Consider the following 14,457-nt stretch of genomic DNA (forward strand, 5'->3'; position numbering starts at 1 on the left):
GACAATGGAAGACTTAAGTAGCCTTCAAAGCCCTGAGTTATGCTGAGAAATTTCTCTAGAAAGGGAATATTAAAAACTATAGGGAATTCATAAATTGGTATTACCAGGTGAAAGGGAAGGAAAGGGGAAGGGGAAGGGGAAGTGGGAAAGAAAGAAAGAAAAAGGAAGGGAGGGAGGAAGGGAAGAAAGGAGGAGGGAAGGAAGGAAAAAACTTCTCTGCTAGCTTCCTAAGCAGTACAGCTACGAAGGTATGTTTTGCAGCAGCAACAGCACACCTGCCCAGACCACTGTAGCAAAGGCTTTCAACAATTCTTGAGAAACTCAGTGGGGGCAAAGATGCATGGTAGTTCCAGGACATCCCACACTAGATTTGTCTCATGGAGGTAACTCAGGGAGGAAGAAATGAGCAGTTCACTCTGCATTAACAATTTATATACATGAACTACTAAACTTAAAAAAATTAAGTTTAACAGCAGGAGTGGCAGAAAGTAGGTTTATTGTTTTTTTTTTGTTGTTTTTTTTTTTTGAGACAAAGTTTCGCTATTGTTGCCCTGGCTGGAGTGCAGTGGCGCAATCTCGGCTCATTGCAACCTCCACCTTCTGGGTTCAAGTGATTCTCCTGCCTCAGCCTCCCAGGTAGCTGGGATTACAGGTATGCACCACCACACCCGGCTAATTTTGTATTTTTAGTAGAGACGGGGTTTCACCATGTAGGTCAGGCTGGTCTCAAACTCCTGACCTCAGGTGATCCGCCCACCTCAGCCTCCCTAAGCGCTGGGATTACAGGTTTGAGCCACCTTGCCCGGCCGTTTATTGTTTTATCACTTAATTTGTTTCCTAACAGAGGGAACTGGGCCTCTGCATCCTCCAATGAGCAAAAAAAGACAAAAAGACAAATGCAACACTGCTCCCAGGGGTTGGCTTTTTAGGGCATGGAGGATAAGATATCTTCTGATCTTTTAAAGAAAACCTTGGGTTTTACATGGCTAGTGCCAAGCTGGAGAAGGGGTACTCGGAGGAGGAAAGAGGGGTGGGAGAGAAGAGAGACTGCCCAAGAGCGCCTCTCATCACATTCAACCAACAAGACAAATTTTTTTTTAGAAAAGGTTTCAGCAGCATTGGAATAACCATCTGTAATTTTAAATGTCAACTGTATATGTGAATGAAGATCAATAAATACTAAGATTTTTTAAAGCCCAATTTAGTTATTTCACAGTAAAAAATTGTATACAAGCTTTAACTTCTTAATAACAGTGTTTACGTGCACATCACTGCAAATGTAGCTGGGCCATCAAAGTAATGTTTAACAGTAATTGACAGATGATAGATATGGTACAATGTTAGGAAAAAAAACTGGACCAGCTGTTTAAAAACAGTCTACTTAAGTTAAGACATGAATATTTCACTCTTCTCTGACATGCATGTCTTTCTGAAATCATGGTTGGAAATAGTGCATGTATACAGTTGATTTGATAATACTTACAAGCAGAAAAATATCACAAAAAGTTTCTTCTCTCATCATGGGCACTTGTTCCAAAACTCCTCTCTTTTTTTTCTCAAGCTCACCTCAATAGACTTTGGGGTCATTTACCATATTCTAACCACTTCACAAAGGTTGTTGATACATTTAATAAAAATTAACCCTTTGTAGTTCATTTTTAGAATTATGCCCATCCTTAAAAGAAAAACACAAACTTAAGTAGAGAGTAATTTAAACAAACACATTTCTGTCAAGTTCATGCCCAACGCACTCATTTTGTTGGAATTACTGATCAAATCAACAGTTCACCTTGTAGCCAGGTTCCCGGGGACTTTTCATTTCATCATGAGCCAAACCATGTTTTCTGAATGTACTGGGGGAAATGTCTATTCTCCTAAAATTGAAAATACAAAACAATATAGTATTCCATTGTGTGAACATGATACTGGTAATATTCTAGCTCCTAAGTTGGGTAACAGATTCACAGGCATTATTTTTCCTTATGTTTCATGACTTATATATGTATTACTTTTACTCTTTACTTACATACTTATACTGTCCCGTAGGCATACACACACACACACACAGAGTCCCAGGTTCCCAAAGTGTGACACAAGTTAGAGGTTTTTGTTCTCTCCCGGTTTTGCTACACACAGAAAGATGGACTCACCCACAGCCTTAAAGGTAAGGCCAACTTTATTTCTAGTCCCTATCCACTGAACTGACTCCCACAACCAAATGGAATATCTTTAAACCTGCTGGGCTTTAAAATTCTTTGAGACAATCCTACAAGCTACCGCCTCTAGCCCCCAGGCAAATTCTTCCAAAGGAATCCAACTACCATGATTTAATCCATGACTAAACTACCATGAAATATTAATATATGGGTTTGCCTAAACAAATTAGCATTAGGCCGGGCACAGTGGCTCATGCCTGTAATCCCAGCACTTTGGGAGGCTGAGGCAGGCAGGTCACCTGAGGTTGGGAATTCGAGACCAGACTGGCCAACATGGTGAAACCCTGTCTCTATTAAAAATATAAAAATTAGCTGGGCATGGTGGCGCACGTCTGTAATCCCAGGTACTTGGGAGGCTGAGGCATGAGAATTGCTTGAACCTGGGAGGCAGAGGTTGCAGGGAGCCTGGTTGTACTCCAGCCTCGGTGGCAGAGCAAGACTCTACCTCAAAAAAAAGTAAAGAAAAGAAAAGAAACTAGCATTTACTCTACCTACGCACAGTAATTTCAGGCTAACATTTGCCAGCTCCCAGTAATACAGGAGTTAATCTATGTCAAGAGAGCTGTTTTCCTCAGGCCCAATGTGAGAGACTGTTGTCCCAAAGCATGTCCTGTACACTCTAAAATATAAATGCCTACAGCTCTCTTAGAGTCTGAAGGATGTTACCGTAAATTTTGTATTAAAGGTGCATTAGCAGCAGAATTTAAAACGGTGAGTTTAATGTCTGGTACAAAGTCTTTTATTACAACCTCCAGTATAAGGCCAAGGTCCTTACCTGTGTATCTCTGGGCTTTTCTTGTTTTTGGCTGCCTCCTGCTCAGTTCCTCTCTTTAGGTATTTAGTAAAGCGTTCATGTAATGTCATTCCTGAGGACCCAAAGTGATGCTCTGTTGGGATTAAAAGAAACACAGTATGTTACCAAAGGCAGACACAATGTTTTAACTCTTTTGCAGGAACCGGTAACCACAGAGATGCAACTAAAGTAGTTAGATCCACACAACAAATACACTGAGAAGAGGAAGGAAAAATGGCTGGTTCAAACACAGTCCCATATTGGGCATTAGATTTCCACTGTAGCTCCCATGTCTTAGGACAGAGAAGCTTGAAGCTTATTCTCCTCAGAAACACAGCACCAACTCTTGCTTGAGTTTATATTCAGATGGAACCTGCCAACTGGCCCAACCCAGCTTCTCCATCACTTCTCTTAGCCATTCCCTAACCTGCCCAACTCCATTTGCCCAGGGGGATGACAGAATACTTTGGGGGAAGAAATTCACACCACAAGGTCCGTAAGAGATCACTTAGAGGAGAGAAGACAGAGATGCTAGAAAAGTCATTTTGCTATTGGCTTTAATCTGTTCTCTTGGTCACAGGTTACCAGCATTTCAAAATGCTAAGCTCTGCAATTAAAACATGGAAACTGCTTCCTGAACAGAATTTCCTTCAAGCCAGCCCCTAGCTTCAAAGGCCCTTTAGATGAGATAGAGGGCCCCCCAAAACTCCTTATCCACCCACTCATCCTTCTTCTAAGTGTGGAACACCAGCCTGAAGCAGGCCAGGGTCTGGACTCACCTTTAACATGGTGAACAATGGTCACTATATGTTGGGCAAACAGTTCTGAGGGGCTACGCTGAGACTGAGCTGATTGTATGTGTTGGAAAATGGAACGAAACTCCTGTTCCTTTTTGTTGCTATGGACTAGATCTCGGCAAAGCTTGCGTTCCTGAGCCAATAAGCCACTGGGTCTGAAAAAGAAATACGGGGAGGCCCAATTAGAACATGATATACAGAAAGAACATTAAAACCATAAAAATATTTTTTTGAAGAGTTTTAAATCTATCCATAAACTTCTTTTCTTCCTACCGAAGTTGAAAGTAACCTCAATGCACTGTAACTATGGAAAAGGATATCCAAACTCTCTCTCTTCTTTTTTACTGGAATCTTCAAGTGGAGTGAAGTGTTAAACCTTAGTCACTGCTGGTTTTAACACACCCAACAAATGAGAAAGTATTTTAAAAGATCAACTACAGCTGGGTGCAGTGGTTCACACCTGTCATCTCAACACTTCGGGAGGCAGAGACAGGAGCATCACTTGAGCCCACGAGTTTGAGACTCCATCTCAATCAATCAATAAAAAGATCAGCTAGCATGACCAGCCAAGGCCTGATTCAGGGAGGTGATGTCATGAAGCGGCAGTGGGGTGTGGCTGGAATGCTGTTCCCATAGACTTCCAGCTGGCTGAGTAGTTTACACCAAGTAAAAAACCAGTTAGCCTTGGCCTCCCAACTCTTTCCTAAAGTTTAGGGGACAGGCGGTAGATGTATTGCCTTCCTTAACTCTAAAATTGTGGCCAGGCACAGTGGCTCATGCCTGTAATCCCAGCACTTTGGGAGGCTAAGGCACACAGATCACCTGGCTTCAGGGGTTCAAGACCAGCCTGGCCAACATGGTGTAACCCAGCCTCTACTAAAAATACAAAAATTAGCCAGGTGTGGTGGCAGGCGCGTGTAATCCCAGCTACTTGGGAGGCTGAGGCAGGAGAATTGCTTGAACCCGATAGGCAGAGGTTGCAGTGAGTTGACAGTGTACCGCTGCACTCCAGCCTGGGTGAGAGAGAGAGGTTCTGGGCCAGGTACGGTGGCTCACGCCTGTAATCCCAGCACTTTGGGAGGCCAAGGTGGGCGGATCACGAGGTCAGGAGATCGAGACCATCCTGGCTAACACGGTGAAACCCTGTCTCTACAAAAATACAAAAAATTAGCCAGGCGTAGAGGCAGACGCCTGTGGTCCCAGCTACTTGGGAGGCTGCGGCAGGAGAATGGCACGAACCTGGGAGGTGGAGCTTGTGGTAAGCGGAGATCGCACCACTGCACTCCAGCCTGGGTGACAGAGCGAGACCTCCATCTCAAAAAAAAAAAAAAAAGAAAAAGAAAAGGAGAGAAAGAGAGAGAGACTGTCTCAAAAATAAAATAAAATACAAATAAAACTGCTACGTTATCTGATGGGGAAGGGCTATACTATAGACTTCGGTGACCCAGCTAGGAACGAAGAAGTGGATCCAGGATGGCTTCACAGGCAAAGCTATGTTAAACACAAGAAACAGTATTGGACTTGGGGGTGTAGTGATGAACAGAGAGTGAGCCAGTCACTAAGGACTGAAGAGATACTTCATCACCCCAGGGATACTGTCCCCCTCAAAGCACACAATCACTCCGTGACACATACTCTCTAGTGAACACAGGTGGACATGAAAGTATCATCACTGAAGCTTAAGACAGCAGGGGGAACACAACAGAATGTCCCCAGGGAGAAGGGCTAGGAGACACCACTTAGGCCACTAAAGCACTGAGGATTAAGAAGAAGCACATCTCACCGTGCAAGGTCCTCATCAAAAGAGTCCATCCGGACATTGACCTGTGCCTCTCGAGTAATGGAAAAGGAAGACTTCCCCGTGGGAAAATCTCCTTTCACTCCCAGCTTGTCTCGGCTCTCAGAGGTCTTTCTTGGGGGAGGTGATGAGCTTTTCTCCTGGACTGCTTTGTAAGCAGTCACTCGGAAATTCTTCTCAGGCACAAAGCCCCTGTGCCCACCTTCGGTTCTCTTGCCCCGATCCTCCTTTTTGGATCTCTCTGGGAAAGACTCCTCCTCCAGCTCCTCTGTTTTCCTCTGCTTTTCCTTCCCTGGAGGTGCATATACCAGGCCCTCCCATTTGCCTGACTTCTCCTCCTCCTGGTTTTTGTTTGCACCTATGACTTTTGACATATATTTGGGTTCATCATCAAACTCAGATTCCTTCCTTCCCTTAGCTTTGTCCTTATCTTGATCATCCATCTCCTCCTTGTGGAAGTCAGCCATCTTCTTCTCAAAGTCATCTCGGAGCTTATACCTTTTGGGAGACTGACTGCCCCGAAAAGGCTTCTCGGAATCAGTTTTGGGAGCAAAAGAATCAGATTTCATTTTTCCATCACCCAAGCCTGTGTCAGAGAAGCTCCCTTTCTCTTTTATTTTTTCTTTATCGGTATTTGTTTGTTTCTGTTCCTTATCTTTTCCATTCTCTGTCTTCTGCTCTTCTAGATACCTAGTTATAAAAACACAAGAGAGACACACAAGAGGCTTCTTAAGCAACTTGCTCTAAAATAGTGCCTTACTGTTTTTGGTTTTGATTCTCTGAAAAAATATGTCTTATGGATTTCAGTATTAACAAAGGACTTTCTACGTGGTTACTTCCTAGTAATTTCTGAAAAACTACCATTCACAGTTCTATGAACTTGGCAATTAAGAGAAAAATACATGATCCATGGAGTTGTGTCTTACAAAAGCAACCAAAGAGAACAGCAAAAGTTATTTTTAGAATACTAAAAAACAAAAACAAAAACCTACTTACCTGTAATGTGATCTAGGGCAAAAAATAACTAAGGTCTTACCCAACCTTCACTCAGTCACTTAAAATCTGCTTTCAGCAAAGTTAACATAGAACACCTTGGACTGTTTTGCTTTTATACAACTCACATTTGGAAATACAAGTCTAAAAAGAGACTTCAAATTTGCTTCAAGTCACCTAGAAGATCTAAATATGAAATATACTGTGAACACAAATAAAAACAAAATACATGTTAATGGGGGAGAGGGTGACAGCAGCAAAAATCATCATTCTCTTTCTTATGGAAAAACAGAGCTCATGCTGAATTCTTCTAAAGATTCACAGTCCTGGCATGGAACAAAACTTATGCTTTAAAATAGACTTACTTGGGAGCTAGACTATGAGGACCCAAAGGCATAAGAATGATACAATGAACTTTGGGAACTCAGGGAGAAGGATGGGAGAGGGCAAGAGATTAAAAAACTACACACTGGGTACAGTGTACACTGCTCGGGTGATGGGTGCACCAAAACCTCAGAAATCACCACTAACAAACTTATCCATGTAACCAAACACCACTTATTCCCCCAAAAACCTACTGAAATAAAAATGTAAATAAATAAAACAGATTTACTGAAGCCAAGTACAGATTCAAAATGTCTCATCTGTACCATTAATGCAGAAAGCCTAATAATCAAGTCAAAGTTGTATTAATACAGCCAAGAAGAATCAAGGGATCAAAAAATATGCTAAATACGATAAAAGAAAAAAAAAAAAGGGAAACCACTTGCTGGGTTAGTCCCTCTTGACCACAACCTGGTCCCAATGCAACTTCCCTGTAACTTCTCTGCCATCCCAATCCATCCAACCATACAAACAAAGATTCATGTTCCAACTCACCGTGTCCCCCAGGGGAGAAAGACGGAAGCACTGTCATGTCCTCTCCTAACACGCAGCCGTGTTGGCTTCTACTGGGACATACACCCACCTTGTGGTTTTAAAACAAGGCCTTCCTGGACTAAGCCTTGGCCTTTCCCATTCTGCCCAGTCTCCTCAACTGGAGGATATTGAGGGTGCAGCTCTTCACCATGATAGGCTGATGCAGATCGAACATAGTAGATGGTGGGTGCTACAGGGTCTAAGAGCTCCAATGGCCATTCATTTTGGCAAAGACCATACTTTTTTTTGATAGCTGACCCACAAATCTCTACTGTTCTTTGGCTTACATTGGTAGAATCCAAGGCAAATTTTAAATGTGAAAACATCATTGCAGAGTAGTCTAAAGAAAGTTTATGCTGCAATACAAATTCAGGAAGGTAGGAAAGCTAGAGTTAACCTAAAGGTTTCCTTGGGTGATGCTTTTAATGTTTACTAATGAAAAGTCTAGGAAATAGGGATTACCTTTTACCATTAATCAGAGCTCTAACTTAGATCACATTACAATTAAACTGCCAGCTAGTGAGATAAAAACACAACCAGGCAGGGGAAATGAGATACTTGCCTCTTTGTATAGGCTGCTCCTCCTGAAGCAGCACTCTCCTCCTTCTGAGATGAGCCATATGTGGAGCCAGTGGATGGTGGACTTTTACCCACAGGGCTCTTTTTGGATGGACTCAGGGACCCAGAACCATGGTCGAACTGACCTTGGTGTGTCCCAGACTGATACCCAGCACCACTTGGCAGAGCTGAGCCCATCTGGGATGTGCTGGAAAGTGGAGGACTAGGTTTTGGCACGGGGCTAGGACGGGGTGACCGCCGCCTCACCACCACAGACTGGAGGGGGCTTTTGAGAGCTGGGCTTCGCTCCCGAGGACTCAGCTCAGAAACTGCTGAGGCCCGTGATGCAGAACCAGTGCCGTAGGTGGCATCTGGCCATGGCTTCGAGCTCTCAGATGCTTTTGTATCTTGAGAGGTGCCTCCAGAGAATGTCTGATCCTTGGCCTCATCTCCCTGGTTATCTCCGGCAGCCTGAGATGGCCGGCTATCCTTGGAAGAGGACTTTTTCTCCTTTGCAGACTTGCGCTTAGAAGATTCAACTCGGCTATGGTTGGAGGAAGAACGGGAGGATGAGGAGCGCCTTGACCGGTCAGAAGACGACTTATCAGAGTTTCTAGAATGGCTCCTGGACCTTGGTGAAGGGGACCTTCTCTTTGGGGACCGGGATCTTGAACGGCCTCGACGAGGACTGTATGCTTGCCGGTAATTCTGCCAATTTGAGCGGTAGTTTCCATAGCCTCCTCGGTTATACTGGCCCCATGGATAAAAGCCTCTGTTGCGCCCACGGAAATAATAGGGCCTTCTATAGCCTCTGTTGTGACCTCGGAAATCCCGATTCTGATATACTCTTGGGTGGTTTCTTTCTCTGTTATGAGCTGGAGAATATGATCTGGAACGAGACCTAGAACTGGAATGGAAAGGAAAGAGACAAATGTTTGAATTTTTGACACAAGTGTTTTTATTCAAGAAAAATCTGTTCTGAAATCCCTGCCCTTATGTGTCACTCACTTTCAGTTTTGTTTTCAAAGCAAGGGCACAAGTATTTAATCCCACTACGTATGGCCCTTACTAAGTACAAAAACATGGGTAAGAATCATTTGAACAACTGAAACACAGGTCACTTCATATTGCAGCACATTTAAAATGGAGGAGTACTTCTACAGTGACTGAGAAACTATCAACATTTTCTTAAGGTAGTCAACTACACAAAGACCATTTTAATATACCATAATAATAGCTTACAGTTTCACAGGCACAGGGATTTTAACAGGGCTGCAGGTCATTGGAAATGAGAGAAAAACTGCAAGCTGCGGTACCTAGACAGGTACTCTGACCCCTACCCACACTGTGGCAACACTTCACACCCTGTCCTAGTCAGCTCTCCGTTTTGTGCGTGACGAATTTCTTAAGATACCACTAAGGCTTGGGATCGTAAAAGTGTAGTTACAACACGTATACACCAAAGAAAACTTGGAGAATGCATCTGCTCAAAGCTTAAAAGAACTTACTAAAATCACATAAACAAAACATACAATATTGTTTTTTTAAATTGGGGACCTGGAAATGGTCTCACTACTTAGGCCATATTTCTGTGGCTGAGTACATGATCTTACATAGGTGCCACAAGAGGGCACTATCTGACCATAAGGTACCCAAGGACACATGAAGTTAGCAAAGAGGAACTAAAAAACCCCCCACCACCCCGGTGTGCACAGAAGGCTAGTGTTGTGTTCTTCTCCAGTTAACAATATAGAACTCTGGTAGAGCAAGGTGAATTTCCAGAACCACAGGCACTTGATAATAACCTAACTTGGTAAAAAAAAAAAAAAAAACTGTTCATTCCTGAGCATCAGGCTTATCAACGATGAGGAACTTTGTTTCCATCAAAAAGCCAAAAATTACGTATGTTGGTGTAAAAATCCACTGGGGTTCTTGGATCCACTTTTTCCATCTACTATGATATAGATCATTAACATTAAAAAATTACTCCTAAGCAGCTGGCTAGAAATAAGTAAAATTTACTAGAAAACTATTTCAAATAGTATTTTCTTTACATATAGAATAAAAACTCTTCAGTTAATCAGCAAGCCTTCTCATATCTGACTGGTAACAGATGCGTTTTTGTTTTTCCAAATAACTCTATTTAACAAATATACCAGTTTTTTTCAGGATTTAACAACTAAACAAAACAGTATTTTTAAGAAGAAAGTACATTCAATTTAACCTAAAGATAAAGTGGGATTGGTTTTCCACTATTTATTGCCCGCTGTCCTCAGGATTTTTTATCTACACCATGAATAAGAGCAACTGGCAAAGATATATCTTACTGCTGGCTGTTATTGTAATTAAGTACAATTAAAAAAAAAAAAAACTTACCTTCCACACTTTTCATTTGAAAACAGTAACAATATAAGAAAAGAAGGGAGAGGCAGATGCAGATTACGAAAGTGAATATGACCCGATTAAAGGGCTATGCTTGAGGTAGGTGATCCACCACCAGCACTAAGGAGGGTTTAATTCATGTTCCCATCCTCATAGGCTACTGCTGCTTCTGTTACCAATTACTAGTGAGGGCCCTGGGCATACTGCATCCAAAACTCGCAGTCATTGCACAGATGCAGGAAAATGAGTCTCTGCAGATTGCAAATGAAGTTATTTAAGAGATGTCACTTAAAAGGATACAGTCTGTGAAATACAAGGAAATAATCAATTTTCTCCAATTCTGTAGAACTCAGCAGTTAGTTAATTTAAAGGCATGGTTTCTCAAACTCTCTGGATAGATACTTTCCTTGCAGGAGAGGGAAAACAAAAGAAAAAACCATGAAACAGATAGGCCAGAAATAAAAACTGAACATCCAGTGGCATATTTATCTGTTTCTAAAAAACAGAGATGTCAGACTACAATCAAGTATAAAAGCATACTTTCTAGTGGAGAAATTCCTCCAGAACAAGTCTCTTCTAGGTATATGATAGCATGTTAAAGTATCTCTAGACCTACCCCAGCACATAGTGCCTTCCTAAACTAAAATATTTTTTCCTCATTTGCCAAGTCAGTGAGCAACTGCCAAATGATTTGCAGAACAAGGAGAAAAGAACTGCCCAGAATTCCAGCTGTCATAAATACTTCAGAGTTAGTTAACATTTTTCAATTCAATTCAATTTTGTCTCTCAGTTTTGGTTGCATAGAGGCTATGCAACCAAAACTGAATAACTGGTAAATAAGTGGTAAATAATTGAACCAATTATTTAGTTTCTTCTAGTTACCAGATTAAATTTTAAAAAGGTATCTTTCATAACCAAATGAGCTAAAACTGAGGTTTAAACTCCCTAAATCAAGATTCTGGGTACAGGGTAGGAGTTACTAAGAGTCTTGCTTGTCCCATGGCTTTAAAAGCAATTTCCTGAGGTAGATAAATTTAGGGTTTCCCTTTTCAATATCTATGCATACCTACTTTTTCAGGATGGCTTCTCACAGACTTCATTTAACATCTACCTTGTTTTTGTTAAATGGTAAAAAACAAAACCACCAATCCTTTGTTTAATAGACCCCTTAGAAGTACTATAGGGCTCTGGAAATCATCAAGAGTAAAAGTTTAATCACTGACTTCTGAGGTTTATTTTAAATTTCATAATCAATTCATCTAAGACAAAAATTCTAGATACTCATCTGAAATAAACAGCAGGGGTTCCAAGTGTCAAACATGACAAATCATCTCCTTGCTAATATACTTCTGAGAAAAAGAATGAAAATGTTCAAAGATTCCCCTTTATTAAGTATTTAAATACACCAATATTTCCCAAACTCACATAAAGAAACTTGTATCTACTGAAAGCTTCTTATCTATCCACAAAAGAAAGTTAAAACACTTTTAAAGAATGAAAAAACCAACTCACAACACACACCAAGAGAGGAAAGACGCTGGAGGTTTGGCATCCTATTCCAAGACATAATTAAAATAGGAAAATCCACCTGAAGGTGTGAAAACTGACTGAATTAGGAAATATTGGCAATAAATTCAAAAGAAGTGTTCTTATGTTTAGTGAGATAAAATGATGTTTTCAACAGTGATTTTTAAGAAGTTTTAAGATACATTTACTAAATAGATGCAGCTTGTTAGTAATTGGCACACTGTATACAAATGACTCCTGGTTAAGTTTCTAAAAGTTTATTTTAGTGAGTTGAAGCTTCTTTTCCTTGCCATGTTGTTCATATTATTAATCCTCTTAGCTATCCTTTATTTGCGGTGATGCAAATAAACTTTGGTTCAGGCCTTCAAAAATACTTTGGTGAAAAATAATCAGCTATAGAGATTTGAAGCAAGCAGCTCAAATAAAAATAAAACGTTCTTTCTTCCAAAGTGGGTGGGAAATACTATGTGCTGGCAGAGGAAAGGAATCAGGCAATCAGCATGGCCATCAAAGCTGATCTGGATTTGTCGTTTAAAGAGACCTGGAATATCTTATAGCCCAACCCTGCACCTAAAGCCAACCCCCAGTCCATTTGACACTCACAGAGAAAGTCTAACAAAAGATCTTCAAACATCCACATCAACTGATGCAATGATTACCTCAATATACAAAGTCACACCCCCTTACCTCAGCCTGCGCTTCCTTGAACGAGAGAGAGATCGGCTTCGGGACCGAGACTTCGAAAATGAACGAGAACGAGATCTTGATGCAGATCTTGAGCGAGAAGAGCGAGATCCAGACTTGGATTTGTTTGTTTTTGACATCTCTGAAGAGAGGATCACTTTTCAATTATACCTTATGTAAGAAAACGCATTAGAACAAATGAGTGAGTTCCTTTGCAAATGTGAACCTCTGGACATTTTAAAAACACCTTTCTTTTAATCTGGGCAACATAAGACCCCGCATCTATAAAAAAAATTTTTTTTTTAAATTAGACAGTCATGGTGGTGTGTACCTGTAGTCCTAGCTATTTGAGAGGCTAAGACAGGAGGGAGTGCAAAGTTACAGCGAGCTGTGATCACGCCACTGTACGGCAGCTCTGGAGGAAAGAGCAATACCCTAGCTCCCCCCACCGCCAAAAAAAAAGAGAAAGTGGCTGAGCATGGTGGTTCACGCCTATAATCCCAGGGCATTGGGAGGCCAAGGTAGGAGGACTGTTTGAGTCCAGGTGTTCAAGACTAGCCTGGGCAACATAGCAATATCCTGTGTCTACAAAGTAAAAAAAAAAAAAAAAATTTTTTTCTGAGATGGAGTTTTGCTTTTGTTGTCCAGGCTGGAGTGTAATGGCTCGATCTCAGCTCACTGCAATCTCCGCCTCTCGGGTTCAAGCAATTCTCCTGCCCCAGCCTCCCAAGTAGCTGGGATTACAAGCATGTGCCACCATGCCCAGCTAATCTTTTTGTATTTTTAGTAGAGACAGGGTTTCACCATGTTGGCCAGGCTGGTCTTGAACTACCGACCTCAGGTGATCCGCCCGGCTCAGCCTCCCAAAGTGCTGGGATTACAGGCGTGAGCCACCGCACCTGGCCTACAAAGTAAAAAATTTTTTAATTAGCTGGATGTGGTGGTAAGGGCCTGTAGTCTTAGCTACTCTAGAGGCTATGGTGGGAATGGCCTGAGGCCAGGATTTTGAGACCAGCTTAAGCAACATAGGAAGATTCCCCCACATCTACAAAAAAACACCTTGTTTAAATAAACTTTAAAAACAGAAAGTAACATTAAAAAAAAAGATGAAATGACTCATTTTTAAAGAACCTTCAATTTGTTCCAGCTCTTTATTAGACAAGAGTCAGCAGGGCGCAATGGCTCACGCCTGTAATCCCAGCACTTTGGGAGGCTGAGGTAGGCTGATCACCTGAGGTCAGGAGTTCGAGACCAGCATGGCCAACATGGTGAAACCCCATCTCTACTAAAAATACCACAAATCAGCAGGGCGTACTGGCGGGCGGCTGTAATCCCAGCTACTCAGGAGGCTGAGACAGGAGAATCGCTTGAACCCGGGAGGCGGACATTGCAGTGAGCCGAGATCACACCACTGCACTCCAGCCTGGGTGACAAGAGCGAAACTACATCTCAAAAAAAAAAAAAAAAGAAAAGAAAAGAGTTAGCTTTCAGGGTCATTTTCCCACCAAGAAACAAATTCTCTTTTTCCTTTTCTCCCCGTCCAGAAAAGAAGAGCACCTCTAAGTTGCCCTGAGAAGTTAACGCCTGGTCTACAAGGTACAATTCTCCTTTATACTCCATTAGTGCCTTGGACATCTTCCCAGCAGTAAAAACTCTAAGTGCTAAAGTACATGTCCACCAAAGACAGTAAGAGTAAGGAATCTGTCAAAGATCACAAAGCTAGTTAATAGCCAAACCAGGCCAAAACTCCAGGGCCTATTCTATCACACTTCACTGCCTAGCAAGATTCTG

General features: G+C 41.8%; 1 protein-coding gene across 4 annotated transcripts in view; it reads right to left on the reverse strand.

Annotated features, from left to right (window-relative positions):
- LOC105495218 (thyroid hormone receptor associated protein 3) overlaps positions 1-14,457 on the reverse strand; it is a 106,299-nt gene that overhangs the window by 9,800 nt on the left and 82,042 nt on the right. For all 4 annotated transcript variants that reach the window (XM_071096062.1, XM_071096064.1, XM_071096061.1 and 1 more), the window contains exons 3-8: positions 12,670-12,837; positions 8,078-8,980; positions 5,590-6,294; positions 3,789-3,961; positions 2,992-3,103; positions 1,790-1,874 (exon numbers count right to left, since the gene is read on the reverse strand). In XM_071096062.1, coding sequence (XP_070952163.1) covers positions 1,790-1,874; positions 2,992-3,103; positions 3,789-3,961; positions 5,590-6,294; positions 8,078-8,980; positions 12,670-12,806 — 2,115 coding nt within the window. In that variant the 5' untranslated portion in view covers positions 12,807-12,837. The remainder of the gene's footprint in view (positions 1-1,789; positions 1,875-2,991; positions 3,104-3,788; positions 3,962-5,589; positions 6,295-8,077; positions 8,981-12,669; positions 12,838-14,457) is intronic.

This window comes from Macaca nemestrina, chromosome 1 (assembly GCF_043159975.1).
Source record: "Macaca nemestrina isolate mMacNem1 chromosome 1, mMacNem.hap1, whole genome shotgun sequence".
Lineage (NCBI taxonomy): Eukaryota > Metazoa > Chordata > Mammalia > Primates > Cercopithecidae > Macaca > Macaca nemestrina.